This window comes from Salarias fasciatus, chromosome 10 (genome assembly GCF_902148845.1).
Source record: "Salarias fasciatus chromosome 10, fSalaFa1.1, whole genome shotgun sequence".
NCBI classification, from domain to species: Eukaryota; Metazoa; Chordata; class Actinopteri; order Blenniiformes; family Blenniidae; genus Salarias; species Salarias fasciatus.
In genome coordinates, this window is record NC_043754.1 from 13,174,301 (window position 1) to 13,201,832 (window position 27,532).

The 27,532-nt window shown below is 42.5% G+C and overlaps 1 protein-coding gene across 1 annotated transcript in view; it reads right to left on the reverse strand.

Annotated features, from left to right (window-relative positions):
- Window positions 1-294: 294 nt before the first annotated feature.
- The window catches only part of kctd16b (potassium channel tetramerization domain containing 16b), a 75,575-nt gene continuing 48,337 nt past the window's right edge, over window positions 295-27,532 (reverse strand). The window contains exon 2 of the mRNA XM_030100396.1: window positions 295-893. Coding sequence (XP_029956256.1) covers window positions 430-893 — 464 coding nt within the window. The 3' untranslated portion in view covers window positions 295-429. The remainder of the gene's footprint in view (window positions 894-27,532) is intronic.

The window sequence follows — 27,532 nt, forward strand, 5'->3', positions numbered from 1 at the left end:
GTTGTTGTTGAAATGATGACGGATCACATCGTGTGTGTAGTCCAGTCGCCGTCAGTAAGCCCAGATGTGGCCATTAATAAGCCTTCAGTTTGTCGGGCGGCTCACACACAACACCTTGTAATGGTCCTCTAGGATAAATTATTCAACGCTCTGAAGCATTCAGCAGGTTACAGCACATGCCTACAGTAGATACAGTAGGCCTAAACTACACACACACTCTCTCTCTCTCACACACACACACACACACACAGAAGTCACGAGGAGAACTATGTTCAGGATTCTTTTCAGCTCCAGTGTAGATGTTCATCCTACAGACATGAAGCGAATTCAAACAATGTTTCCTCTCTTTTTGTTGTAAAAGTCACGATGAAAAAACAGGTAAACTGATCCTTGGCCTCGTGTGTTCGCTCGTCGGTCCGGCCTCCCGCCTCAGAGGCGGTACTTTCTCAACAGGTCGGCCTGCCACATGTACTTCCTCTCGGGAAACCTCTCCGGGATCTTGATCTTGCGGAAGTCTTGAATGCACTTCTCCAGCTCCTCCTCTACCGTCAGCTTCTCCTTCGTTGGCCTCTTCTTGCAGGTGCTGGTGTCTCGCGAGCTGGCCGTGAGCGTGCGCAGCAGGTCGCTTTTCCGCCGCTGCTCGGACTGCTGGAGCATGGCGACGGGGCCCTTCTTCAGCGGCCGGTCCAGCGTTTGGACGTTGGCGTGCGGGTGGGACTGGCGGCTGACCGGGCCGCAGATGACCGTTCCCTGGGGAGAGCTGGCCTCGGACTGGCTCTCCGAGCTGGAGGTGGAGAGCTCGTTGAAGGAGGTGCCGCTCTCGCCTTCGCCGTCGCCTTTGTGGTTCTTGCAGCAGCAGTCGCACGGAGGGGAGGACCAACGCGACGGGCCACCTGGAAAGACAGAGAAAAGGAGGAATTTGATACAAAGCTACTTTCGTTTCCACCTTTTCCTTCAGTCTAAACCGATCAGCGTGGAGCGAGAAATGAGACAGCAGCACAAAGGAGAGGAACAAATGACTCAGTGAGGAGAAGAAAGCAGGAGTAAGAAACACTGAAGACGAACAAAAGAGGAAAAATCAACTCATGCCAAATGGCTATCACCCAGAACAAAGTGACGTGACATCGGGGACAAACGGGTCTCCGCCAGTCTGATCCTAAAGTAAGCTGGCTGACTGCGTGGCAAACCCTCATTCCTCAGAAAACAGCCCTCATAGATCGACACTGCCACAGGAAACAGGCCAAAGGGACAAGATCTTTTAGAAAAAGACAGGGAGAGCGCAGATTTACATGATCTCGGTGCAACGGCAGTAAAACATGGAATCCAGTAGCCCTCAGAAAGAATGATGGAGCAGCCACTGCAGTATAAAGGGAAACATAGGATTTTCTATGTAAGTTTAAAAAAAAAAAAAAAGAAAAAAAAACAGTGGAAAAGTGTCAATCTGTCAGTCAATTCCAATGTGGAGAAATCTCCAACTGAGCAAATATGTGCAGCTTGATTTTTCTGAAGTCTGCTGTCATATTCTCCAGTCAACATCCTGTAAAATCTCAGCAAGCGATTTAAAACTAGGAAACGGTACACCGTTATGATTAGATCAAACACAGAAATCCACTTTTAAAGCCAAGGATTTAAACCGGATGGTAGCGGTTGTCATTTTGTGGAAACAGTATAAAAACTACCAAGGTGAGATTCTGTTGAACAGTTTCAGGCGTTTGAAGTAAATAGTTTCTGTTTTTTTTACCTTTAGTTTTTTGAGTTAGTGTTTAGTTGTGCACTTATTTTGCCTTTCATAAGTAAATCTTTTGTTTGTTTTAAGGCTTCGTTGTCATTTTTCAGATATTCTCCTGTCGTTTCAGTTCCCATGTTTCTCTAACACTTTCTGAAATTCTGCTATTTTGTTAAGGGTATATCAGTAAGCAAAATTAGATCACGTGCTTCTGTGTGTTCTACATATCTTTCATTAGATATCATCCCGATAGCCCAGTGACAGTTGCTACAAGTGAAATAAAATAATTGTAAATGTACATACATTGTAACTTTCTCATTTCCAGTTTTTCATTTTCACAAATACCACCATCTTGAAACACTTAAATCTCAATTTCATCATTAAAAATGTCCCTTTCTGCCAAAATATGCCAACAGCATGTAACACAAACCCTTTCCATCTTAGCGACAACTAAAGGGGAGAGACCACCACACACACTCACGTTCACATCTCGGCCACCAGTTAACCTGTTGTTTGGACCATGGGAGGGAAAAGACCCTGAGAAACATGCAAACTCCACATAGAAAGGACCAGCCAAATGCCTCTGTACGAGTCTGATAATATTTTGTATCCGTACTGTTTTTATGTAGATCTATACTCTTTCTGTTTGGAATCTGCATGTTCTCACTGTGTGTGGCTGGACTTTCTCATGGTACACCAATTCCCTCCCTAAGTTCAAAACATGAATTTCTAGTTCACTGGTGACTCAAACTTGTCCACGTGATTATGAGACAGACTGTCTCTCTGTCTGTTCACCCAGTGATGGATTTTGCCACTGGTGCTGCTCTGTGTTCATTCAGAGTTGAACGGGTTTGTGGGTGTTAAGTTTACCACCAACAGCCTTGACAACCAACCACTCACTCTCACTGCATTCACACAAGCTTCCTGGTCTCCCATCTAGGTATTGACCAGGCTCTAACCTGCTTAGCTTTCTAGATCTGATGGAATCAGGCATCCCTCAGCAGTATGTGTATTTATCTCACCTTCGATTCAGTGGAAGTTGACATAATGAACCCATAAGGCTGCTTACTGTAAATCGACCACTCTGTAAAAGCCTTAAGTCGGCTTAAGTAGACTGAAAAATGGAAGGATCAATATCATAAACACATGATTTTAATGTCACATTTATATTGAATTAATCCAAGTTATTTCCCTGTTTGTGTTTAGAGGCCACTGTGAAATGTTGGCTCGTTCTCAGGTTGTTTCACTCCTGAGGAACATTACCCTTTATGTATTTGTTTGCAAATCAGCCGCCTTTCCTTCATTCTAACGCGTCTGTGTTGTGTGCTTTGTGTTTCTGGTGATTTGAAAAGGGTTGGGGTCACTGAAAGCTTAGTTGGGCTGTATTCCTCATAAAACCAGTAAACGTTACAGTTCACTTGGAGCACGCACTGACCTGCAATTTGTGTCAAGAAAGCTGCGCTGCACGTCTGTGCCGATGGGCCTGACGCAGCTGTCTTATGGTTGCGTTTCTGGCTATGAACAAAGGCAAATGCAATGATCCATGTGAGGATAACACTTGGCCAGAATCACCTCTGTGAGATGGAACAGTCAGTTGAAAGACTCGGGAACCGGAGCGAGCGCCACACCCCTCACTGCAGGAAGCGGCCATTTATTTTTCATGCTAACCTCTTGAATAATTGAAGAGGTATCTGTTGCTGATGGACTCCTCTCTGTTTAGCAAGGGAAGAGATCAAAACCTTTGAGGCAAACACACACACACACACACACACACACACACACACATGCCCCCCCCCCACACACTCGCATGAGATTCTGAGCTCCACCCCCTTCGCGTCTTCATTTGCACATCCGAGCAGCGACCAGCCTCCGCTTTCCACTCGTCTTCAGTTCATCAACTTCAATGATCCCATTGTTTCTTTTCATGTGCGACTGAGCGCTGAGTTTCAAACGACATTGCACAAGACTATAAATAACGGCGCTTTAAATAAATTGCCCTCCTGTTTTTAATTCCCTTCATCCTCTGCGCCATATTTGGCTGGTTCCTACAGAGACGGCGAGATAGGAATCGCTTCGTGCAGTCAATATTTGCTCTGAATTTCGGAGCTCATAAACAGCCTCCGCCCTCTACGACTGTATTTACTGGAGTATAAATAGAGCATATACTTAGACATTTTTGACTGTGACCCAAGTTTACACACGTGCACGGAGTTGTTTATGTATGCACACACAGCCACCTAATGTATGTGAAATAAGCCTCACACATCAAAATCAGTTGACAGAAAGGGAGCACAACACACTTTCTCACCCATACCAGCTCAGGATCCCTTTAATTACTGATGGTATTATTAGGTTTCATGCACAAATACATTTTGCCTCAAACACACACACACTGTGGAAATCAAAAAGCATCATACCATCAACCTGTGATGTGTAGGAAGAGTTGCTTCATATGGTTTAACCCTACGATCGGTGCACTGGTGTCCTCTTTTAGCCTCGGGTGAGTTAGTTCTTGTCACCTTGAGTGAATCGGGGACCTCTGATCGATGGGACGTGGACCTGTGACTGGTGGGCTGAAAAATGACCCCAGACTCTGGAGAATTGTCAAATCAGCTGGTATCCCAATCTGCCTGTCCAAACAAAATGAACCCGATGGGGAGCGTCACGATAACAAATGTCCCGAGGAGCCTCGTTGCGTGCGCACAGCCTTGGATCTGCACTCTTGATGTATGACGTCCTGATTAAACTTTGGCATTTTGTAATTATATCTTCTTCCATTTAGCTCTCCGTCATGTAAGCCTTGACAGGGACATGCTGCTTTAATTCACAGGTATTGTAAGCCAATACTAACCTTGGTTGCATCCAAAGAGGGATTTGATTTATGCTTCTGGCTTTTCTGCATTCCCTGTGAAACCTTTGCCTTCATGACGCCGCTGACAGCAAATAATTGAAAACACCACTTATAGGGACTTCAAAATGTAAACATTGTTAATTAGTGAAAAATACCACTGAATGTGTTACTATAATTACGTTCCCAAAACGATATCTCAGTATGCAGTGTTGATTATTTGTAACACGCCAAGTCGTGTTAGTAGTAAAACCAATTTTCCCTGCTAATTGAAGTGAAAAAAAAAGTGTAAATCTGTCGAATGCATTTTCTCATTAGAGTTTACACACTTAGATTATACTGTCATGCTAACTGAGGTGACAATTAAGCTGATGTTTACGCAATGTTTATTCATTTTCCTTCCATTTTTTTTTTTTTGCCTGCTTGGATTTCTTTATTTTTTTCTTTTTCTTCTTCTTAGCGTTGCTGTCAGCCAAGTTACCCGTGCTACTTCTTCCTGCCTCACAAAGCTCTCCAGGTACGGCGTGCGTGTCCTGAAATCAGCTTACCTCCGCATATAAATCAGGTAATGCAGCGCAGGCAATTCAATTTTGCCATAAACATTTTAAAAAGGTCAGATCAACAATTACAAGTCGTCACGTTTGCCTTCAGCTTTATCTCTCGGGCACCTTTAGTCTAATTTTGCCTAAACAGAGATGGATGAGGCGTTTTGGCAGTGCGCTCTGGAGCTTCAAAATTTACAGTGATGGAGGTGTCATCATGAAAGGTCAAGGTTTCAGAGCTTGAAAGGCTATCACCGCTACACAAACTGACTTTAATTACTCTGCCGAGGACTGATGCGTCTTGTTTCAAAGTGTCCTGAAGAACTATCGCGTCCATCGCTCAAATTTCACTTTGTGGCTCAAAGTTTGCTTGTTCTTCTTCAGCGGAGGTCATTTAAGCTGCACGGACCGTAATGAATATGCCCTCCTCATGCTTTAGTATGCCATTTGATGGGGTCGTGCGTGCAGAAGTTATTAAATTCAGTGTTTTGATGTAATATTGTCGCTCCTGCATTCCATCACTTGAAATAAAGGTTTTATAGGTGTGGATGAATTTCTTCTAAATACAGTACATATTCTATTATTAAAAAAAAAAAAAAGTATCAGGTAGACATTTTATTTCGTTTTAGTGCTGAATGCAACGCTCCTCAATGCCACACTCAAAATAACCTCAGGTTCATTGTTTGTACTGGTCAACAGATTTCTTCAGGAGAGGGTGTTCCTCTTCCTGTCACTTACTCCCGCGCGCATGTCAGCATTTTGAAAATATCGAGAATTAATCACAGGAAACAGGGAGAAAGGTGCAGCCACAGCTGATCTGATGCAAGGTATGCACATTTTGGAGCACAAAGCGTTTTAATCGATAGATTGTCATCATTAGTCAAATTTGTATGTAATCCTTTATTTTTACTATTTGCGTGTGTGTGTGTGTGTGTGTGTGTGTGTGTGTGTGTGTGTGTGTGTGTGTGTGTGTAGGAGTATATGCTGCCCACTGCATGCGCTGGTCTCACATCACTGTGGCATCCTTGGCTGTAATGTGAGAGTAAGGTCAGAACTTCCTTCGGGGCTGAGTGCATTATAGCGTGTGTGTGTGTGTGTGTGTGTGTGTGTGTGTGTGTGTGTGTGTGTGTGTGTGCGCGTGCGTATATATCTATGTACATATGTGACAACACACATGTATATGTAACAGGCAGGAGCCAGATGTATGTAGGTCATCATGCTGTGTGCCTCGCTGATGCTCCTCACACCTAAGTGCACCACCAGCAGTCTCTGTGTGTGTGTGTGTGTGTGTGTGTGTGTGTGTGTGTGTGTGTGTGTGTGTGTGCCTTTGGTCATCCCTCAATGTGTAAGTGACATTGGCCTTGGATCCATTATCTGTATGCTGTTGGGCAGAGAAAGGGATTCTGGTGTCAGGTGAGGTTCCCCTTCACGTCATCAGAGGTGTCAGACTGTCGGCCATGCCTCTGGGCAGCATCGCTCAGCATACACATCGTTGACTTTGTGTGTGTGTGTGTGTGTGTGTGTGTGTGTGTGTGTGTGTGTGTGTGTGTCCGTGTGTAAAATGTATTATACGTGCGGCACTTGATTCATGTGATCTCGTGCTGTTTTCTTTTCTCCGGCGGGGGGCAGGAGGTCTCACTGAAGTCTAATGACTGTCACATGTTGTTACACACGTACACAAACACACGCACGCACAGAAACACACGTGGCTTCCTGACAGGTGCCCCAGGCTCTGATGTATTGATCTCAGCAGGGACTGCCACAGCTTCTTTTAGCCCTAGCCAGTGAAAAAGACCTCACTGATTCACACTGCCTTTATACTTAAATCCACTGATTCACCCATACACACACAGCTTTTATTACAAAAAACACACTACACACCTCAGCATCAACATTACCAAATCTTCTTTTAGTTGAAACATCACAATTATAGTTCAAGCAGGACCCAAACTCAGTTACAAAAGCCTCCAAAGTGATTTGGCGTTGCTTAAACTCTGCTGCCTCCAAAATGTTGTGAGACAGGCCAAAACACGTTCTGACATTTTCCTCATTATGCTGACTTGTCCTTTGAGCAAAAGCTGCAACAAGAGGAAAGTATCTGGAACAAACACAAACTGCATTTTCATTGGTTTAAATGAGTAGAATCAATCCCTTCCTCTTCAATATACATTCCAGTATCATCTGCACTTATCTATCTGCACTCTTCACCTATCTGTTTATCCTCTTCTTGTGCCGCTCTCCTCCAGCGTTGCCTTCCTAATGCCTGTATCGATGGGTCGGCACATCAGTGGAAGCGTATGGACGATTGCCCTCTGATTGATTTCTGTCATACAGCCCCTCAACACATGGGAGGCTGTTCACTGGAGATAAATGATGTTGGCACAACAAAAGCAAATAGACCTCTTCTGTCACTCCCTCTCCGTCACTTTTTTTTTCTGCCTCCCACCTCCGTTCAGACATCTACTATTGTGCGTTTACTACGTCTAATTTGCAACTTCCTTCATTCTCCTAACCTTGGTTAATCTGTTGCCTTTACATAAGGTTTCCTGTGGAACCTGAATTGTGTCTCTGGCTTCATAATCCAGTACTTTAATTAAGTGTGCCTGCCACATTACTGCTCAGACAACAGATCAGCCCATTAATTATTTATATGGGAAAGTGCTGCTCAAATTGAAGCTCCAAGATAAAGTCCCTGATTGGCAAATGTTAGGCTATTTGTTCTTTACAGCTTTCACCATATGTGCATACAGACATCCTCATATGCAAACAAAACATTTGTGTACTCATCTTTTTCAGCTTCCCTCGTCTCATTTTGTCCCATTAACACTTAAAAATTCTTGAAGTTGTTTGGTAAAAGTTAATTCGGTTGGGGAAATTGGGTCAAGCTCAGCACGCCTCCTGGCTGCACTCGTTGCTGTTTTGCATGTGAGAATGAAAGTTGAACACAGACACAAAATGGAAGCGGCATCAGACACCGAGAGCGACTCCTCCCGAGTCGCGGTGAGTGTTCCTGCAAGCCGATCGTGGCTGAGATCATTTTCATTTGTAACACTCACCGCTGCATAATATCAGTGTAATCCCTTTATCGTCAGCACAAAGCGGACCGTACCAAACAATAAACCAGATGAATATACTGTGTAGCGTCCTTCTTAACTGTGCTGTGGATTTTTTCTCTCTCTCTCTCTCTCTCTTCTTAGTGGAATCAGGTTATTTTTCACTCATTCACATCACAGTACTTGTTGATTCATTTCTTAACAAAGAGTTTTCGGAGTTTCTCTCAAGGTATTGTCTCAATAAACCGTCGAAATGTAAGTTTTGAAACTGCACTTCTGGCGGCAGGTTTCCGGCGCTGCATATCAACTACTCACTGACGTCTTTTCTCTTTTGAAGCGATGGATTGAATCACTCTGAAAGTAGGACATGTAGTCTTTGCGAGAAGTGCAAAGCAACTCACTACCACAAGGATAAAAATTTAAGCTACAAGCTCATTCGTGTGAAGCTTCAGTGTAAACTCTGCATACCCATCAGCTTCTACAGCCCTGAACAGACTGCAAACTATAGGGACTTAAAGTGATATTAAATTACAATACAGTGTGAAAGTGAATCACTAATGCACCTCAACCTTCACGCGCTATGCCAACAATTCCCTTGGGAGTTAAAAATTACATGACTGAGTGTTCAGACTAGTCAAGCACAAAAACAAAATGAGGGAAAGGAGTTTGTTCCTCTTTGGAGCATCGGGCCGATCTGAGGCACCATAGAGAATCAATCAAAAAAGAGGGAAAATGAGACTCTGGCTGCACCCTGTGTGAGTCTCTGCGAATATGAGTCTATTTTCTGGTTCAGGGCTGGTATCACTGTCATAAAATGGATTTTATTCTAGTTCAAAAGCTCAGACAAACGTGCTTCGAGCTTCACAGAATCCGTCTTCGCTTTATAGTGTTGCTCAAAGTGCCGTCGAGCTACCTGATGCCTTTACAAGCGACTCCTTCCTCTCATCAGTTGTTGATGGTTTTCAAGATATTAAGATAAAACTGGTCAGCTTGGTTATCGTTCTTCAGATTGTATTCTATAGATCGATTTATTGATTTTATATTAATTAATTAATTAATTATTTTAATGCACGGCTTATCAAGAAATGCATGGCACACTGACAAGTCAACCCAAGGATCAACATGAAAATACACGCACTGCATGCGCTTATAGTCAGCAGGGATTGGATAAAGTTTTCTAAAAGATGGAAGGATATGGATAATCATAACTTCTGGGAGATATTCAGAATCTCATCGTATTTACCAAAATTGAGGCCTTATCATATAATTGGGACTTGCATATCTCAGAACTATTTCATAATGAACAAAATCTGTATCATAGTAATCCTAGATCCTAATCTCATTGCATGAGGAAAGTTTCAATCATGAGTAATCAGCCAGAGCTGCAACAGCGGCGGATGCACCTTCATTTCCTCTCTGGTTGGAGTCAGTGGGAGAAATTGTGTCTCTAATGTATATCATTCAGCAAGGCGATGCAAAAGTAATTTGGGAAAAGTGATATTAAATTTCAGGAACATTCCCTGCACAGACAAACTTTTACAGAAAATATGTGAAGGAATGGATTAGGCGCGCTTCACTGTGGGCTACATTTTTAATTTTTCGCACTTTAGAAGTGATAAAAATGTGATTATAGTGGTTTTTTTTTTTTTCCAAAGAGGGCATTCTTTATTCACATGCCCTGCTGAACTGGTTGAACAACGATTCAATCTGGCAGTGTTTCAACATCTTGCTCAAGGACACTTCAGCGTGACAGATGCTGGTCAAGCCGGGAGCCTGAACCGGCAGCAGCCTGCTCTACATCTCGGCTGTCTTCTCTTCAGCTGTGGGGTGAAGCTCGGCTGGTCAGGTATCGATTGAGCTGTCCCTGGCCCTGGGAACGAGCTCTGGGCAAAGACATCAGCTGTCAAATGAAAATTCAGCATAATTCAGAATGCGAGAGGCGTTCCCTCCAAAGCAGACTGTCGGTTCCAGCCGCATCTGCGGGGCTGGCATAACAGATAGCAGAAATGAAGCGTTTCGTCTTAACACCCCGGTTTTCTCATCCTCTGTCTCTCTTTCTTGTAGTGCTGCATTATTAGTCCCTCGCAAGGTGGCGTGAAATGACGCGTTCGACTGTTCAGCATCTCAAACCAGCCGCTTTGTTTGTGCCAGCGTTTTCCTGCCCGGTATTTAAAGTCTTTGTGTGTTTCTGCACACACACCTGATTTGTTTTGTGTGTCTGCTGAGCGTAAATGCCCGTCTTCCCTCCGAGCAGGTGTTACATTTCACTTCAGAGAGTGACACTACATGCTGACAGGAGCTTCCATTTCCAGCGGCGCAGTTTTTTTTCCCCATTTTTTTTTTTTTTGCCCCTTCTCATGTTTTTTTTCAGTTCCTGTTTTTGCTGTTGATTTTCTTTCTGTCTTTCTTGTTTCCTTCCTTCTGTTTTGAATAGCATGTGCCTTTCTTTTGAATGCATACAAAAAAAAAAAAAAACAACAACAACAGTTTTTCATGAAACTCCACTCTTTAAATTCCTTCCAGGTTGAAGGTAAAACTATAATATTGACATAACCATAGTTTTGGCTCTTTGTTACTTCGTTTACTTTGTTGATGGGGTGGACCTTTGTGGAAATGTCTGACTTCATATAGCGAGCAGGACTTAATGTGCACATAATAATAAGCAGTAAAAGATCCCCTCCACTGCGGACCACAGACAACAGAATGAGCTCGAGGCTTTACTCAGCCAGACGCTCATGACGCAGACGCTCTGCTGGCTGCCAGGGAGGCCAGTTTTGGACCAAACTTGGTCAGATGGGATGTTGGTGGAGCAGCGATGAAAACTAAGTGGCTGATGCTGAAGAACGGCGGGAAAACCTTTCCATGATGACGGGCCAACGACTGTAATTGAGGCTGCTGGTTCAGAAGCTTTTTTTTTTTTTTTTTTTTAGCATTTTCATGCAGAAGGAGACCACTTATAGGTGGGAGTTTGTCTTTGAAGGAAGCAGGAGGATTAAAAATTAGCACTGTGTGTGTGTGTGTTTGTACGTGTGGACCAGGCCTAAAGCATAAATAACAGGTGCCAGTGAAGGCAAGTGAAGGACCATATGCTCCATTTCTGGCACACCTTTTTTATAATAGGAGTCATTCAGTAATCGGCAGTACCAATTTTTTTCACAATTTCAATAATCTCACATCATCTTTGCTTTTATTCTTATTCTAAATCAAAGCAGTAAGAAAATATCATTGTCGAGCCCAATGAGAAGGAGAAACGCTTCTTCAGTAGCTTTTCCCCTTGATGATCCAACCCAAGACGATACATGTAGAGATACACGCTCTTCCATTACAGTGTGAGGTTATTGCCCTGGAAACATAAAATATGGATACTATAACTGCCATATAATTAGTTTATTAGCCATCTGAGGGCCACCTAATTATATTCAGATCGATTTATACCCATCCATCAATGCAAGGACTGGTCAACCAATCCCGCATCAACCGTCTCACCATTACTACTCCACCTTTGACCCACCTATTGATTTGTTAACCATATGTCCTATACCCATTCATCTTGTTTAATGTACAGTTCACTTTATACTGTATCTTCGATAATGGAATTATGGGTAAAAATGGAAGTACGATTTAAAAAAAGAAATGCTCACAAAAAAAAAAAAAAAAAAAAAATCCGGCAAAGAAACTCCCGGTTGTCCCTACGTGCGAATATTCACACATGAATGCATTTACAAATGTCCCCTGCAGCCTCGCACAGGTGAATAATGGAAACCTTTGACCAAATTAATCTCTGCAGTGAGAAGAACAGAGCGCATTTTGATCTGAGAGCAACTGAACGAACAGCCTGAAGCAGCAGAATACGTTGGCATCATGCAACAAAGGAAATACGGACCAAACATAAAGTCAAACGCTGCAGTGATGTTAAATAAAAGGAGAAACGCATTTCTGTGAAGTGCTTAAAGTTTGAGAAAGCTGTAAGTAAATTACCCCTCCATTAAACATTTCAGAAAAAAAAACAGAGTGGAAAGACAGATGAATACTTATGAATAATAAAAAAATACTTTTTCAGTTGTTTTTATTTTTGTAGAAAACATTCCAAAACACAGCAGTTGTTTGATTCAATACTGGAATTTAGGAATTGATTAGAGTGAAAATTCAACTTGTGTCCCTTGTGATCAGGATTGATCGATAACATGCACATCAATTAGTTTCAGGAAGTTGCTCTATTACAGGGGTGTCAAACACATTTTAGTTCAGGGGCCACATTCAGCCCAATTTTATCTTGAGTGCGTCAGACCAGTAGAAAAGTGTCATCAAAACCTTTTAATTTAAACTTAAACATGTTTCTATGTTGTGGTGCAGAGTCTTCATGATGAAATGTTAAAATCCTAACAACAGAACAGCTCAGTAAACCTATCAATATTTAGACAACTCTGACTCAGGGGCGTTATGATTTATCACAAGCACAGTTGACACAGACTGATGTTTATAATACTGTTTTTGCACGTGACGAAAGTCATGAGACTTCATCAGTTGTATCTTTGATTCTTCAGCAGTTACCAGCAAGTTACTGCGAAAAGTAGGGATGCTGCAGTCATTCCTAATAAGGGTTGTGGACAATATTTTGCGTATTTTAACATGTTCGTGACGATAAAAGTGCATATTGCAGGGGACAAACAGAGGTGGTGGACCGACGTCAGAGGACGAACAGACTGCAGATGACGTGAGGACAAACAGAGCGGCTGGAATCAGCATGTGCACTATCGCTGCCCAGCAGAGCACTCACCGGTACATCATCTCTGCCCCTCCGTCACACACGTTCACTTAATATCACACACACCGACAGGTTAGAAAGGTTGCTTTCATAAAGTAATTGCTTATAGATTACTTAATGTTTCCTGGCGACCGCAGTGGTCCTGACACTGTGCTGACTCCGCCATGGCTTCGGTTCAAATCTGGATGATTGTGCTTGCAAACTTGAGGTTAAATAGTGCCTCAATTTATTTTAATTACTCTATCATTATCGTCATTTGCAAAGATGAACACTCATCACTCATCCACTAAAAGATGACTCTACATTTCTTTCATCATTAGGAATATTGAGCCTCGCTTGCCTTTCATTTTCTCTTCTTTTTTATCTCCAGTCCAGCGACAAACAGTCTTGCTCGTTTTCATTCCTTTTCAATCAATCTCCACTCTTTGTCTCCAAAATCTGTCATCTGACCCCTCTTACGCCTCTCTGCCAACATAATGGAGTGCCTTTACAGACTTTTTACTCAATCTCTCATTACATCTCTCAGTCCAGCCTGTTATTTTTTTGGTTTTTTTTGTTCTCCGTCTTTTTCTCAAAGTTGTTCCCTTGTTCCCCGTCTCCTCTTTTTAATCAGCCTGGGTGTGTCTAACTGTCCGTCGGGGAGTAATGATAGAGCTTCAGTAGCATTTTAGTTGCGTTGTTGGATGCAGCAGTATGACAGCAGCTCTTTGTCCATAATAATGTGAATCAACCCCTGTCTGTTCCTTCGGACCCATGGGAAAGATTCCGAGGCAGTCTGCACATGCGATCCAAGACTTTAGCTATATACTAACTCGCCTCACCTTATAAAACATTCATGCCTTTTCCCATGCTCAGTGGCCCATGTATCACTTACACCTACTTAGTCACAGACTGAGTTCTATTTTTGCCCGCAGACCTCCTGGATTTTTGAAGGCTTGGATTCACCAGTGTGTGGGAACTGTTCAATCAGCATAAGGCTCCCACTTTCGGCATTTCTTATTATTTAGATATTTTCATCTGCTGCCAACTGCTGCTGTTTTGGTTCATTGTCATTCTCAGGAGGCTGAAGGCACCGTGGTGCGGAAACATCCCGAGAGGCATCTTGTTTCTGAGAAATAATGACTGTATGATGCTCAGCAAATTAAGTCACATAACTCATCCCCGTGCAATTTAACAAAAAAAAATAAACACACACATGCACACACATATATATATGGCTGAAAATTCTATGTCCATGTCCACATATTTCAGTGATTGTCCTGTAAAGGGTTAAGCTGTGTTTTCTTCTTTGGTGACCATGTCTGGAATCGTAAGGTTTTGTATTAAGACTATGACATTGCCTTTATTGTTTATGAACAGTCAACATGGCTTCAATTTAACAATTCATGAGACTCCCACTGATTTCCCCGGAGAAGTCTGAAGCCAGACATCTCAAGTGTTTGGACAGCCAATGTGTTGTCCATTTTGCGACTTGGACGCCTGTGTGTGGATGAGAGAGAGGCGCCTGCGAGGAGCGGGGGACTGTCAGGAACAGTCGGGGCTGACATCTGACATATCACACAGAATGAATTGCACACGGGCTCGTACTACCGGCTCTGAATTGCCTATAATTCACGGACAAAACAGGAGATTCAAACAAACAAAAGCCGCTGTAGATTCAGTCAGAATCGCCGTGGATGTCAAGGTTGGGTGGTTAGAATGATGATTGAAAAGTAGAGAAATCAGAAGATTAGGGAAGGCTGTCGTTGGCTCTGAAAGGACTACAGACTGAAAGGCGTCAGATCAATACAGCCGTGGTGTTAAATCCTTTAACGTCTTGGCAGGACTGTCTGTATTCGGCCTCTTTATCTCTGATTCCATCAAGCTCTTTTTTTTTTTCCTTTACTTGTGCTGTTTTTCTCTTTTCCAAGTAGGTAACGACATTGGTCGAGAATGATTTTCATTTATTAGGAGGAAAAGCTGAGAGACGAAACAGATGCGATGAGCTCTGGAGAGATTTGGTCCGAGGCAAGAACGAACAATCTTCAATTCAGACATTTCTGCTGTAATTTTTTTTTCCTTTCCTTTTTCCTTCCCAACTACACTGTTTTATTTTTTGTGGATATTTCCCATTTCTGCCTTCTTTCCTTGCAGCTGGCGGTGAAAGTTCATGCTTTACACAGTTTAACATGGTCTCCCCATGAACTCTCCGAAAATAAAACACTATATGAACTTGAGAATTGTTTTTTTTTTTTTCCCCTCCTTTTTAAAATTTCCTCTTCATACTCACTTCAAGCTGCTATTTCATGTTAAGAGCCCCAGTTTGAAGCATCATCTGTAAACGGCTCATCGCCATTGTCCCATTTCACCTGGAGTATTCCCAGCAGGGAGGGCTTAAAGAAAACAGCACAGGACAGTATGAGCAGGAAAAGGCATGGTTGCTGAACCAAAAGAAATGAGAGTTTCCCTCAGGGGAGATGGCATTCTTCAGCATAACCTACTGTAAATCTCCTGAAGTTGATGTTCTCCCTCAGCTGTTGCCTCATTTTACCACCACACCATCTTTTTCTTTCTCATTTCGTTCCCTGCTCTGGCTCCGTACCGCTCTGTCAGGCTTCTGATGCGTTGCTCATTTGCCGGCACTTTGCTAAAACTGGAGAAAGCGTTTGTCTACGCGGCCACTCTGTTTTAAGTAAATACTGATTCTCCTTTAGTGCCACTTATGGTGAGATGTAAGACGAATCAAAGAGAGCAGAATATAAAAGTGTTACAGCTCAGACAGAAAAAAAAAAAAATCTACATTACGCAAGTGGTTGTAATCAGCATGTGGTGAACAAATGGCGGTACAACTTTATTTTAAATATGATCTGAATGCAATGCCCAGATCAATAACATCAGTGAGGACAATGACAAAACCGGACCGCTGGCTCCCAACCACGGCAGTTCAAAGGCTCCGCAGCCTTGAAGGCAGCGGCTTTGAAATGGAGTTGGAACTGGTTTCGGAGAACCACGAGCACTGGACAGCTTCCCAGGGGCCTCATTAGGAACTTGGTCTGATGGGTGGATGGAGGAAGTGGGGCACGGCGGCTACCAAGCGCACAGACACAGCACAACATCACACATGTACGTCTCTCACTCAGCCACACACGTTCAAGTGCGCACACACATCGCCGGGGCAAGAGAGAGCCTGCCATAGTGCAAAAGTAATTGGCAGGAAAGTGATGTGTCAGGACTACTGTGCGCACTGAGCGCCGTGCGAATGGATGGAACAAGTTGAGACAGATGAAAAGAAAAAAAAGAGAGAGAGAGAATATCACTTCATGCATCTTCGGTGTGAAAGCCTAAATGAGCTAATTGAAATCACAGAGTGTTCACTTGTTATTTTGACAGCTTGGCAAATGAATTTTGGATGTTTTTTTTTGGTTTTTTTTTTTTTTCGGATGTCCATGAGTTGGTGTGGTGTGTTTACTACTGTGTGCCACTATGGGTGTGTCGGGTCATTAGCTGCAACAGCTTTGGCTCATTGTGACTTTTAGAGCGTCTCCAGAGTTGATCTCACACCAAGTGTCATTAAGACGCTCGTCTTTTCACGCAGCTGGTAAATGTGCGTAGGTTTATCTCCCATACTCGTGCGTGTGCGTGTGTGTGTGTGTGTGTGTGTGAGCAGCCTGTGTTCCGACACCCTACATTTAGCTCCTCTACAGCTCAGTGACAGAGCTCCATATGGTGTCTCTGTTTCTACCTCATACACCCATCACAATGTGTGATTTATGCTTTTTTAATAGGCAGATCTACATGTGTGCACACATGGAGCGCGCGCGCGCACACACACACACACACACACACACACACACACACACACACACACACACACACACTGCTATAATGTCTTAAAGAAACACATACCTAATCATTTTCTTATGCAGGTGATTTATAAAAATAAAATACCTTCGGGCAAAAGGCAGGGTGCCTCCTGGGCAGACTCTTGTGAAAACACACTCATTTACCTTTATAGATGCCCACACCTATGGCTGTTATAGTCAGTACTTCATCAAACATGCTCGCTGTAACTTTACAGGAGGAAACCATGCAGCCACATGGAGAACGTGCAAATTCCAAGCACAAAGAAAGTGAACTTCTCAGCACCACTTTTTCCACTGCATCACTTCATCAAATACACCACAAAGTGCATCAGCCGCTCTCGCTGTCTTATTCAATAGTCTTACTGAGACTACTTCACCTTAAGCTGCGCAAGCAATAAACACTGGAAAATGAAAAAAAGTTCTGTAGAAAGTTCAGTTATAAAGTTATTTCTAAAGTTAAAATGTGTTTCCTGCTGCTTATACTCTGTTATTGCATTTCATTTAAGAGATCTGAGATTCCGTAATTCCACTGCGTCCTGACGGATAGAACTATTTCCCGTTACGGCGAAAGAGTGTAGGACTCATGTCCGTCCGATCCCTGTGACAGAATAATGTCAAGTTTTTAATGGATTGCATTGAAATGACAAAAACATTACCGTACCGTAACTGCAGTCTAATAATTGAACCGTCTACTGACTGACTGTTGGGAATCTTTTACCTGAGCATCTGTGACTGAGACAAAAGTTGCACAGAGGTATTTTGTGCCTTGAAGCTACCGATGCACCTTCCAATCATGTGGCGTACCTTTCGGATCTACACACATACACACAGGCTTGGTGTGTATGCAAATGGATGCTAATTCATATCTGCTGTATGCTACTAGTTATTTCTGGCACACAGACAAACACACAGTTGGGTTTGTGTGTCACTGTCCCTCAGGTAAACGCTTACTGTTCAATAACATGCAAAAATGTTCCTGTAATGAGACCAGATGGCACAATAGGAGGCTCTGTATTTCTTTCCTCCCCACCAAGAGTAAAAGCTTCCCCACTATATCATACTGGCTCTGGTATGTTGGCAGCAGCAGCGCACTCTTAGGGGGGCAGACAAGCAAAACAGCTTTTCTTTGTTGCTATAAAAAGGGGCTTATTTAATGGCACACGACAGTGACTGACATTTTTAACCAGTGCTCTGGTAATTACGTCATTTTGTTGTGCTCTGCTGTTCTGCAGTGATTTAATGGCACCAGACAGGAGAATTGCAGCCTCCTACTGTTTCTCCACAATACAGTCAACACCTAATTGCAGCAGTTGGGAAAAAAAAAATTGTCAAGGTTTGCACTATTTGGATTGAAATTTAATTACTTCCTTGGTCATGTCAGCAAGGTATGACTGAGTTTTATTTTTTCCTCCTTTCTCCTTGCTCGTCTTCTTCTTCGCGCAGCAGTTCAGTAACTTTTCCAGCCCCTCCCTTTTTGCTTTACATTTCCCACGTCACCTTCTTCATTTGAACTCTCCACATCCCCTCCTCGCCGCCACTACTTCAGGCCTCTTGGATGTATTTATTCCCCTCTTTGACATCCCGTCTGAGCCATCGGGTCTTGAGCTGAGTCGAGAGCTTTTTGATAGTTTCCTGGGTCTTGCTTTTAAGTTCAGATGTCTGTGCTGATGAATCATAGCCTCACACAGCTCCAGTCGGTAAACTGCAGTGCATGAAATGCACCACAACACTTAATTTCTGACATATTTAGAAAAACCCACAGCATTTATGTCTTGCCTTGATGAATATTGCTATTTCTGTCAGCCTTTCAGTTGTCTATGACGGCTCACATTTAGCCTTGTAAAACTATTCTTAACACGGCAAGATTATTTCCGGTTTGAGTCTGAGATTGGATGCCTTCCTGTGCAATTTTACCAGGTCCTTAAGACATTTTTGGAAGGATTATTTGTTTATAAAATCTTATGCAAAAAAAAAAAACAAATAAGTGCGTCATGACTCACATTTAACTTCTTGAGTTATCCTGTGACCTGTTCCTGTCACTGTCCCTCATTTCAGGGTCCTTGCCTCCCCCCTCCCTGTGTCTGAGTGCTGCCCTGATGTGTTCCACCTGAGCCTGAGTGTGTGATTGTTTTCACCTGGCCGCTGTGGTATTTGGTGGCCGTCTTCTGTCTGTTTGGGTTTTCGGTTTGTTTGTCTTCTGCGTTTCTGAGCTTTTCCTTTGAGAAAACTCTCACATTGAAAGCAAGTTGAAAAAAAATGGTGATATCTTGGGTTGAGGTGGATGGAAATTTAAGCCGGTTTACCGAATGAGGAATCAGTTTTATATCATTCACAACCCCGACGGGCTGCCGGACAGCAGCTCAGACGTCACAGTAGGTGCTGGAGGCCCGCGGTGTCGGGCGCACCTGACCTTCACCCACCGTCAGGTGGGATCTGCTCCAGTCCCCCTTCTCCCCCATAGAAAGATGTGAATGAATCACAAGAGGAACCCCAAATTAACAACTTCACACGGCAATTTCTGTCTCCAGTTACTCTCTTGAGCTGACAACTGAAGTCCAAGGCTCATCAAAAATTGACAGTGTAAATGTTTATTGTAGGAGGCAGGTGTTGGTGGATTTATCTTTATGTTTGCTTGAAGGATTTCTAGTGCCAGATGCAATTTTTAAGACTCAGCTAGACGTGCAAAGAATTAGTCTTTTTGTTTTTTTTTCCTGAATCGCAGTTTCTCATCCGTAACTGATGTATTATCTCTTGCCATTTGTTACTTTTCATTCATGACTGGATTTAGGAGCTGTGACAAAGCTCTCCCTCTGTCCTGTCATTCTCCATCCACCCGTTGTCTTTGTGCCGTCCACCAGAACCCTAATCTTCAAATTGGTAGGTAGTCTGGCCCATTACCTGAGCGATGACAGGGGGGAATCGATCAGAGGCAGAAAGCTTAACGGGGTGTCTTGCTGTTTCTCTTTCTCTCCCCAGTTCTCTTTGCCACTTTTAGCAGGTTTTTGTTTTTCTCCCTTTGTCACTCTGTCTGTAATAACCACAGAATCTCAACATAGCACTGAAATAAACACTTTTATAATTTGTCTTTATTTCATGACTGTTCCTCTTTTCTGCATGTCTATTTTTTTTTTCACGGACTATGCACACAGTCTGTATGAAATGGCGAGCAGGTTTTGCAAAATGTCTTTCCATGCTCCATCAGCTTAGAGGCAATCAATGGAAACCTGTTTTTTTTTTAATCAATGACACTAATTTACAGCCACCAGTGCCCAAATTATACATTATTCACTGAATAACATAGTGCAGGCCGTCTGATGAACAGTCCTTTAATGGTTTTTGATGACTGATGTGAATGAAGGGAACATCATTCTCGAGGAAGAGGAGGAGAGGAGAATAGACCACAGAAAGCCTGTACTCTTGACAGACTTGTTTAGTATTTCTACTTCTTCCTCTTTTTTTTTTTTTTTTTTTGTTGTTAGAAATGAGTACCATCATCATCATCACCATCATCACCAGCAGCAGCATTGTCATAATCGGAGAGTTTAGAGACATCCATTCAAAGGCAAATAAAAACACTGGGAGAAATGCCTCGCTGTGGGTAAACATCTATCTGTCTTTCTTTGCAGTGCAGTGCTTTACACACTCCATTTGAATAAAGGCACCTTCAATCCGAGCGTGGTGAATAGAACGCAGTTCTTGGACCATTGTCACGTCGGCGCTTCTCGAATATGTTCATGCATACAGAGCAGAAAATGAATAAATTCCCCGGGGGAGAATTATGTAGGGTTGAAAATCTTATTTGAAGCCTGCAGTGAGCGGTCCCACTAGATTATTCTCCTGAGCGGAGCCAGAAAATGGCAACAATCAGTGATTTCCAGCATGGGACAGAACTTCATAGAGCCTTGTCATGGTCGACCAAATATCAGTAAACAAAAAAAAAAAAAACCCAAAAAAATAGATGATGGATGTTCTCCTTTGTGGCGGAAAATGAAAAACCCACATAAGTTCTAGCAGAGAGAAAAGGGATGAGGGTGAAGGTGAAATGTGGCTTATAAAATACTTTGGTTTTGTCGTGTGCCGCTGTCAGCTGTCAGACGAAGCTTTTCGTGTTGTCGAAGTCTGACATCTGAGTAATGTTTTGGTTAGTTAAGTCTTGAAAAAACTGTTTGACAAATCACAAGATAAGTTGATAGATTTGGCTGTTTTCAACATTTCACATTTTTTACAAAAGCATCCTGGATCATAATGTCTGTTTTCAGACGATGCGTTGAAGATCCAGCGAGTTTTAGTCACTTAAATTGCGTATAGATCTGTTGGCAGCAGAACTGACTGGACTGGCAGCGGAAAGGATCCTCATCAAAATGTGGTGGCGGCTTATGATCCGTAGTTCACTTTCATGCGTCTGTGTCTTCTCTCACAGTTTTCTGCCTTCAACTCACTTCAAAGTCAGAATCGTTCAAACTGGGCAGAATTGTAAAACATCCACTATGTATATAATTTATTACTACAGATGAAAGAGACTTTGGACTTCAAACAAAAGTAAAGAAAATAAAAATAAAAACCTGATTTGTGCTGTTCAACTTATTTAAAAAAATAATAATGATAAAAAAAATCAGATATGGGTATAATAGTTGAATTTCAACCACTTTTTCCAGTAATGTGACCACAGCTGTAGTTTGCCATTATATAACTGTGACAGTGTCCAGAAGACTGTGTTGAAGATCTGTGAAGCATTGAGAGGTTAAAAGGAAATAGTTTCAATCAGTCTGATTTTAAGATCTCTGGCCATGTTTATGGGACTTTCTAAAGGTAATTACTGTCTGTATAGGATATTCTTATGTGGACTCTCATACCATTTTAAGGGCTGCAACAGATGTAACTCTGCAAAAGCACTAAAAAGTCTTACATTTTGAGTGGATTTTTACACCGATTTAGCAGATGCCACGGCGCTTTATCGTCACATTCAATCTTTCACACAGACTCCTAACCTTCATGTGCAACCTCCAACTCTCCAATAAGGATTGTACTCCATTTAATAACAAAATAATCTATATCTGTTTTCTTTCCATAGTGAATTGAACAGATTCCTCCAATGTTTTAAGTCGTTTTCATTTTCCAATTAAGCATTTGCGCTATTTCCAGTATCTCTGTGAGCTCTGGATGGCAGCTCTTTATTCAGAACAGACTGCTTAAACCCCTGCTTGCATGTTGTCTTTTAATTAGGCCATTTTTTTTTTTTTTTTAGTTTTAGCCTGGTAATCTGTGGATATTCCAGAAAATCTCCCATTGTTTGCTGGAATAATTAAAACACTGAGCATAAAACAGCCTCACGGGACCCCTTAAGTCGTCCCGCCTCGTGCTCGCCGGGCTGTTCGTCAAACTTCACACGCAAAAGAAGTATTTACATATTGAGGCCAGAGACATGGCGGGATGCTGAAGTTGAGCCGTCTGTAGCAAGGGGGAAGGATGACGTGTTAATCACTGAAGCCGGATCAGTCCAGACTTGTAACCTACAAAAGCCCTTCCTGAAGTTTCAAAGCAATGTCACTTCTGAACAGCGGTAGACACGCAGGGGGTTTGAGGAGCAGAAACACTTCACTGCTAAGACAACACTGACAGGAAACGATGCTCAGCCATTAAAGCCTGCGGTAATTGAGCTCTAATCACCTTGTCAAAACTTAGAAATCTTGGATGAGTGTGGAGCTGAGTAGCGAGCTGGGATTTTGTGCCTCGACCATGTTTTCTTTGATATTCCTTCAGGATATGCTAAAAGAAGTTGCAGTGCGTTTGGTTTTTGGCAAGGATAAGGTCATCATTTTGGTAAATTTCCAAAGCACACTTTGTTTGGCTTTGTTGATGAGTCTGGTCTACTAACGCATCCGTTTCAATGCCAACGTAAAAAACACTCCGTCTTTTGGGACCCACTCCACTCTGAAATCTCAAATGTGATGTGAAATCTAGACTCAGTCCAGTTTTGCTGAAACGTTGCATCCAGGTAAACAAGTAAGTAAAACATTTCAATAAAATCATTTTTTTTTTTTTTTTTTTAATCACAGCTGTTCTCTTGATGTGATATTTTTTTGAAGTTCAACCGTGATTCCAAATGATGGATTTTCACATTCATCAAGAAAAAAAATTGACAATCCATATTTCTCTTTTCTTCCACTGAACATGATTCATTGATCAGAGGGTTCTTCACCTAAAAAAGGAGAAAAAGAACTGGGTGAACATCTATCCATCTTCCCTCCGTCTTTATAACTTTGCAGAGCGCTGAAGCTGACCTCTCATAACTGTAGGCGAGGTCAGATCACCAGCCCATCACAGAAATATGACCTCTCACAGCACACTTCACTGTGCTTACAAATGTGTGCATGTAAAAACTGTAATCTGATCAACTAATCTTATTTCATTTTGTTGGTCAGATGTGAAAAAACATTCAACACACTAACCTTGCAGTGCGTTTGGCTTCATGAGTTTAGAATATCAGGCATGTGACAGAAGAAAATACTGGACGAGGTATTATGATAACAGATTTACAATGCTGAATGTGAATTACAGCGTCTGAAAACGGTGGTCTTGTTTATGACTGCCTCTGTTATCAACATGTTTGAAAAGGAGGGTCATATCAGCTCAGCCTCCAGCAGAGATATTGTTACAGTGAGAAGCATTTCCTCCTGTCTCGCTATTGGCAGATTTTATTATTATACATTTTCTTCTGTGGTGCAATCCTCTGTAGGTCTTGCAGTCTTTTCTGAATCAATTTGTTTTTTGGTTTTTTACCCACTACTTTGACTTTTTGACAAGTCATTTTACAGATTGTGCTTCTTTTTTATTTTTAGTTCAATATTCATATTAATTAGATGTAACAGTCCAATATGTTTGGTAACTCATTCCATCAGCGCTCCATGGTGTCACATTTAAATTTGCCCTTGTGGGGGCTCAACGCTCCTTTCAACCATTTGCATGTACTCGATTTGATCACACACAACACGTCTGTAAAAGTGAAATCTATTTGCATGAGAGTGCAGTTTCGCGGGTTCCAGACAGGATCTCAAATCAGGCCCCGTTTCTCCAGTACAGCTCAAGAGCCAGAGCAGCTTTTACCCCAATTTAACAGGAAGAAACAGGCAGTGTTTAAAGTTTAAAAGCATGCTGAGCAACACCTCTGAAACCCTCTGGAGTTATTTTTTTGTTTGGGTTTTTTTTTTTCTTCTTCTTCTTGCTGAACAACAGCTGGGACTAGTGACTGTAAACAGCTTTTCTGAAGAACTGTCATCACAGGGGAGTTGCAACATGCAGGACAAATGGGCCACAGTGCACAGAAATAGAGAGGTGGATGGAAGAAACGGCTGCTTGTTTCATACCTTTTAAACTCTCAACGTCTTGTATGCTTTTCGCAAACTTTTGGCGTGAGATTTTTTTTTGGGATTTAGTTGAACCTCATATCATATTTCAGAAAACCCTGACAGATAAGTCATTCCACAAAGGCATTACAGAGCCTGTGTTGAGTGTCACAATGCAGAAAAGGTAAACAGGTGGCCATCTCCCTACGACGAGCCTTCTGCCTGATGGATGAAATAGCTTATGGAGGACACGAGCTGGGTGACATTGATGGACAGTCTGATACTGGCTCCCTAATCTAGCCTCCCTTCACTCACTCTCACTCACACACACACACACACACACACACACATTTCTCCCTGTCCCTCTCACTCCTCTGGCTCACTCATTTCTTTCTACTTCTGATCTGACTCATTTTTGTCTCTACTCTCTCTCTCTCTCGTATCTCTCCTCTTCCTTCATTATCTCTCACTCGCTCATCTCGTCTCATTGTGCCCTGATGGGCTCTCATGTCGTCTTATTTCTCCGGTTTCCGACCGCTCTGCACCTCGATCAGACTCTCTTCTGCGTCTCCCGCCTCTCTCCTCAGACGGCCTCTGTCCTTGCACAGATCACTGTCATGATTTTGCAAGTTCAAAAAGCCTTTGCATTGTGTGAGGGGATACACGTTTTCCCCAGATCCTTACAAAACATTCAAACGTGGGAGATTCCTACTGAGAATAAACAAATAAAGCACCACTCAACATGACTTCGTGTCACATTGTTTCAGTAAAATTCTCTTAAAACAACTTAATTGCAGGAAAATGTCAATAATCAGTCTTATTTAGTCTTCTTTTGCAAAAAATAAATACATAAATAAAAACAACCAATCATACAGTTTCCTTTTCTTTCTTCCTTTTCGTCAACTGCACGAACTCCATCAAAACACATGTGGTTTGCTGTTTCTCTGAAGGGAATGGAGCTTTAGGCACGGTGCAGCGTTAGTCTCTTGTTTTCTCCTTCACTGTATGATTCAGTTCTGGTTGAAAAAATAAAGGAATATGCAGCACCTCATACGCTGGAAAACTGGAAAATAGCATTGCTCTCTCAAGTGACCTCACTTCATCCCACTGTTTGATTACAGCAATCAATCGAGAGCAAGATAGATAAAGAGTGAGGAGCACAAGAGGCGGAAGTCTGTGTGTGTGTGTGTGCGTCCGTGTGTGCGGAAGCAGAGGACCGCGGGTCAGACAAAGCCGAACAGACAATCGCTGAGGACCCTCAAGCACACTCTACTTCTCTCTTGTACTCATCTGAAGGATGTGTGGGATGAATATCAAATGGAGCCCTGGATTCTCCTGAAGGGGAGATGAAAGAACAGCGAGTACACACTGCATCCCTACCGGACCACGGTTTGCTTCCCTGACTCTCTGCTCTGCCTTGTCTGGGGTGGGTCAGCGTGGGTGGTTCGGGTTTGACGTTAACATCCTTCGGTGCTTTCGGTTGACATGTCTTTGGTTCCCAGCGCTGCCTTCTTGCCCCGCTACAAGAACAACTCAAACGTGGAATACAGGTCAGGTAAAACCATTCAGGAGATGAAATCGCATTCTGTTTTGGTAGAAGAAGAAAAAAAAAATTGTGAGATGCTGTGCATGAATCAATGAATGACTAATGTTCACTTACTGAATTGAAATCTCACAAGTGATATCCACCTCTCACATCTCCAAAATAACTGCTGCCAAAGTCCGGCGAACGGGGATGCATGTTAATTTGAATATTACACAACACTTTCTTCAAAGGCCGTCCTTCCATATCCATGCAGCTGGATGAAAATATATTAACCGACTCATTTGAAATGCACTGATTTGACCAAATGACTTTGCAAAGTGTAATGATGCAACCCGAGTTTTAGTGGCGAGAGATGTTTTACGTCCGTGAGAAACAGTCCGCCTGAGAACAGCACCACATTCAGAATGAGTGGATAATGATCTCAGAGACGGGGAGACTGATCCCATCTTCCATCAAGGTAATGACAGACTATAAGACACCCTAAATACCCCGACTGGGTTCCCTGAAGGACCAGCAGCAAGCATGTGACGATAGCTCGTGTTGAGTGTCGCCGAACTCCAGCGGAGTCACAATAAAACGGAGACCCTTTCATTATCCCTCCTCATCTTATTACGAGGCTTCACGCACTAGAAGATGAGACGAGGGTCAAGGTTTCCACGAGAAACAGACGGACCTAAAGGGCCTACAGGAGGGCGCCACGGGTAAACATAGAGATGTCCTAATTAGTGAGAAAACAGAGTGAATTCATTTGGGGTGTCATCCTGTCAAGGACAACACAGTGAAGACAGACAAATAACATGAGTTTTTGATATTTTAATTTCATTAAAAAAAAAGATACAAAACTGTATATTTTTAAGATATCGTCCGATCAGCGACGTTACAAGTACTGTCGCTGTTCTATCAATGCAAACCGTCATAACGCTGCAAAGCAGCATGCTACTGTAATGAAGACTTGTGCACGTGGTGAGGAGTTTCATCTGCCTTGTGTGTCAGACTAAATCGAATTGGGAAACGAACAGGGCTGCACAGTGGTTAGCGTGTGTGTTTCTCCATCTCATCCACAGTGCAGAAACATGTATATGAGGCTAATAGATGATCTCAGTGGTCCATAGAAGTGAATGAGTGTTTGTAACTGTCTTTTCCTGTTTGCCCTGTGATGGATTTGCCTGTTGTTACCTTGGATAGATTCCAGTGCCCTGAGACACTGTACTGGATAAATGGGCATATAAAATGAAAAATGGGAAGAGAAACTCACATTTCAGAAAAGCTGCTTCGCATTTACTTGGAAGAAAACAGAAAAAGCATGAAGTCTACATTTTTATTTTTATTTTGCCTTACCAATACCTTTTGGTTAGACAAGATTTCAAAATGCAGTTGTGAATATTAAATTCCTGCTCAGAGTTTCTTACTTTCCCTTTGAGAAAACTAAGTATGGTTTAAAACAAGCTGTAGTCCATGAACTGGGATGCCTGGCATCAATTAATGTATGCTCCTTATAAATGTTGCTTTCCATGCCACCAGAATGTCACGTTATGTGTTTAAACACTGTTGACTTAACGCTCAAATCAATCATTTCTCACTGAGCAGGTGATTTGCATGCACACGTGCAGCCTCACACTTTTCTGTGCTTTGTCTGGTCTTGAGTCATGGCCATATTTCATGCTATCCGTCGAGCATTATGTTCTATTTATTTGCAATGCAGATTACAACAGAGTTGGAGGGCTCAATTTAACATCAAAGACATGTCCAGAGTGCTCGCTTCACAGGAAGATGAAGGTGCATGTGGCTGCTTTCTACTGCTTTCTTTTATGATTGCAACCTTCTCATTAGAGATCCAGTAAGTGTTTCCCGCCTCCCTCTCTCACCT